The sequence below is a fragment of the Ipomoea triloba genome, chromosome 8, assembly GCF_003576645.1.
Source record: "Ipomoea triloba cultivar NCNSP0323 chromosome 8, ASM357664v1".
In the NCBI taxonomy this organism is placed as follows: Eukaryota; Viridiplantae; Streptophyta; class Magnoliopsida; order Solanales; family Convolvulaceae; genus Ipomoea; species Ipomoea triloba.
The window spans coordinates 1,578,178-1,581,546 of NC_044923.1; the positions used below are offsets into that span (position 1 = coordinate 1,578,178).

The 3,369-nt window shown below is 38.8% G+C and overlaps 1 protein-coding gene across 1 annotated transcript; it reads left to right on the forward strand.

The window, feature by feature from the left end:
• The first annotated feature begins 463 nt into the window (after positions 1-463).
• LOC116027464 lies at positions 464-2,426 on the forward strand. Its single transcript, XM_031269107.1, has 4 exons — positions 464-718; positions 871-1,068; positions 1,186-1,401; positions 1,714-2,426. Exons 1-4 carry the CDS (start codon positions 716-718, stop codon positions 1,975-1,977), a joined length of 681 nt encoding a protein of 226 aa, XP_031124967.1. The 5' UTR covers positions 464-715; the 3' UTR covers positions 1,978-2,426.
• The last annotated feature ends 943 nt before the right edge of the window (positions 2,427-3,369 follow it).

A 3,369-nucleotide genomic window follows, 5' to 3' on the forward strand; every position in this document is an offset into this window, starting at 1 on the left:
TATATGACTGTATCAATAATTTATTGGTTAGTTACAATCCACATTATAATAAGTTCAAAATAATAATAGTCCATAGTCCATATACTAAAAGATGGAAATACATTTTTCATACATATATATACATATGTATGTATGTATATATATTCTCAAAAAAAAAAATGTATGTATGTATATTATAATGGCAATGATAAGACCTAAGAAAGAATATGAACACATGAAAATGAAAGGGAAATAAAAAAGGAACGAAGGAGGTCGGTTCCTTGCACCCAACGTATCTAGAGGCTCTGCCTCGGAGCTAGGCTCGGAATTTTTTTTTGTATGACCGAAAGGATAAGAACGACCCAATTTGCCTTCTTACACCACCCCCCTATGCAAACCACCCACCCCACTCTACCCCCTACCCCCACCCCCACCCACCCTACTCCATTTCTCAATACAAAAGTAGCTCCCCCACCTCTCACCGCCTCCAATTCCCAAACCCATTTCTCTCTCTCTCTCTTATCTCTATATCTCTCTCTCTTTGTATCTATAGGCTCTTGCTGTTTTTTCAGTGTCTCAGAAGGCGTTACGTTACTACTGTTACTGATCCTAATCCTAGTATTCTACACCGTTCCTTGGCATTGAAGATTTGAAGAAGAAGAAGAAGCCGTTCAAGCTGGCGATCGACAATCACGAAACCACCGTCCGGGAATTCAAGCCCAAGAACCGGCGAATCATGGTGAGTTTCCGGCACCCTTTTCTCCATTTTGATTATGGAATTGAAGCATGTGTTCCATCTCAACTAAAAGCTTAATCTGATAGTTGGATTGCACATTTATGTTATATATTATATGTTCCGAGCGTTTTATTGACTCTGTTTTCTGGGTTTAGGGAGCTGGAGGGCCGGACGAGGACGATAACCGGTGGCCGCCATGGCTGAAGCCTCTGCTCCAAGAGCGATTCTTCGTTCAATGCAAACTCCACGCCGATTCCCACAAGAGCGAATGCAATATGTACTGCCTTGACTGCACCAATGGCGCTCTTTGTTCCCTCTGCTTGGCCAATCACAAAGACCACCGCGCCATTCAGGTAAATTTTTTTTTGAAAAAATTCAGGTGCTTTTCATTTCTGGATTTCATCTTTTTTCCGGCAAAGATTCAGTCTTTTTGCTAAAATTTAACGGCGTTGACCTTTTGATTGGTTCAGATACGGAGGTCTTCGTACCATGATGTGATCAGAGTGAATGAGATTCAGAAGTATTTGGACATTTCTTCGGTTCAGACCTACATTATCAACAGCGCTAAAGTTGTGTTCTTGAATGAACGGCCACAGCCAAGGCCGGGAAAGGGCGTTACTAATACCTGTGAGGTCTGTGAGCGTAGTCTCCTTGATAGCTTCCGCTTCTGCTCTCTCGGTTGCAAGGTATTTACTGCATTTTTTCTAAATTTTTTCTTGTTTTTAATCCGGGTTTAATGTCATTTCTGTCTTTGATTGTTGAGCATATATAATATATAAACATAAATGTGCAATCCAACTATCAGCTTAAGCTTTTGATTGAGATGGAGCACATGATTATCAGCTTTTACTGATTACTGATTACTGGATTGGTTGAGAGAAATCCAATCACATTAAGGAAAAGATTGGGAATTTGGGGGAAAGATTGATGATTCTTGATTTTCCGGCGAGTTTGATTGTGAAATTTCTGAGAATTGGGTTTTTTTCTGGGCATTACAGATTGTTGGGACATCCAATAATTTCGTGAAGAAGCCGAAGCAATTCTCGGAGAAGAAGAGGGCCGCCGCCGCTGCCGCGGCGGCGTCGGATTCCGAGGACTCCTACAGCAGCATCAGCCACGGCCGGCACGGCGGCGCCGGGAAGATTCACAGCTTCAGCCCGTCAACGCCGCCGCCGACTTCTGGCAACTTCAGGGCGGCGAAGAGAAGAAAGGGAATTCCTCATAGGGCCCCAATGGGAGGACTGATCATAGAGTTCTACTAAAAGCAAATTTGCTAATCAGCCCCTCAATATTTCTCCTAATCATGAAAATCCCCCCAACACTTGCGCTTTTTACCTTAAAGGCCAGTGTGACAGTGTCTCCCCCCCCCCTCTAGCCCCACCCCACCCCCCATCATATATTGTACATAGTAGAAGACGCTAATACAAGAATGCTGCTGGGAAAAAGAAGAAGAAAAAAAAATGCAGGAGCAGAAATGGGAATAAGGAAAAGTGGAAGGACTAAAGTCTAAATTTGTTAATGTAGAAGTTGGGCTTAGAAAATAAGCTATAATATATTATTATATATTATATAGTATGATGATGGTGAAATGTCAAATACTCCGTACTAGAGAGTGTTTATACATATAAGAAAGTTTTGTTTGTATAAAATGAAAAAAATGTATATACTTTGCCTCTTTGTGTTACAATATTTTAACAATGCCCTTATATAATGTTCTTAGTTTTTGTCCTTTTATTTATACACTTCTTTACTCGCTTTCTTGCGATTGTATTAATACTTATACAACGAATAGGGTATATGATACACATTGTCACAAAATGCTTGATTCTTTATACACATGTAGTTCGTTGTCATCTTGTATTTTTTGGTATATTTTTTTATCAGTAAATTAGATCGCTCATTAAAGTGTTTGGCTCTCATGGTCGTATGAGCTAGGATTAACCGCGTATGATATACCAAATTGTAATGAGTATTATTAGTATCAATGTTTATTATACGTTGTAAGACATACAATATACAATATGAATAGTACAATATCAAGATTTTTATGATATAATCGGTATTAGTATTGATAATATTAGGTACTGATTATTAGTATCATAATATATAAAATTTCTGAAATAATAATTTGGTGGATGAGATACTACACTTCAGAATTTTCTTAATAGTAAGGTTAAGATATTTGAATCGTTCAAATAAAATAACATATAAAATTTATTGAACATTATTAGTACTATATCGATCGATATTATAAACCTGTTAAAAGTAGACTAAGTATGAGAGTATGGAGCACTTTGTTCTTTTTCTTTAAATTCTTAATTTTTTATGTATTTATGTATTTATTTATTTATTTTTGAATGATGTTAGAATTGGGACTAAGATGTTATTCTAGGAAAATGTCGATTTGTAAAAGGTTACTTTCAAGTGGTGGGGCCGGGTGAAATGGTGTTGGGTATCAAGCTGGTGACGTGGCGAGACCGGATTGGTTGGAGGAAAGCTAGGTGTCCTTGTTCACTTGTTCTCCGATCGTCACGAATTTGATCAGCCGCCCACAATAGTAGAGTTCTCTCCTGGTTTGCGTGGGCGATGGGGGCTGCTTTCTGACCGTCCGATCTTCAATCTACGGTAGCGATGAATGTGAAACGTCTTCTTTG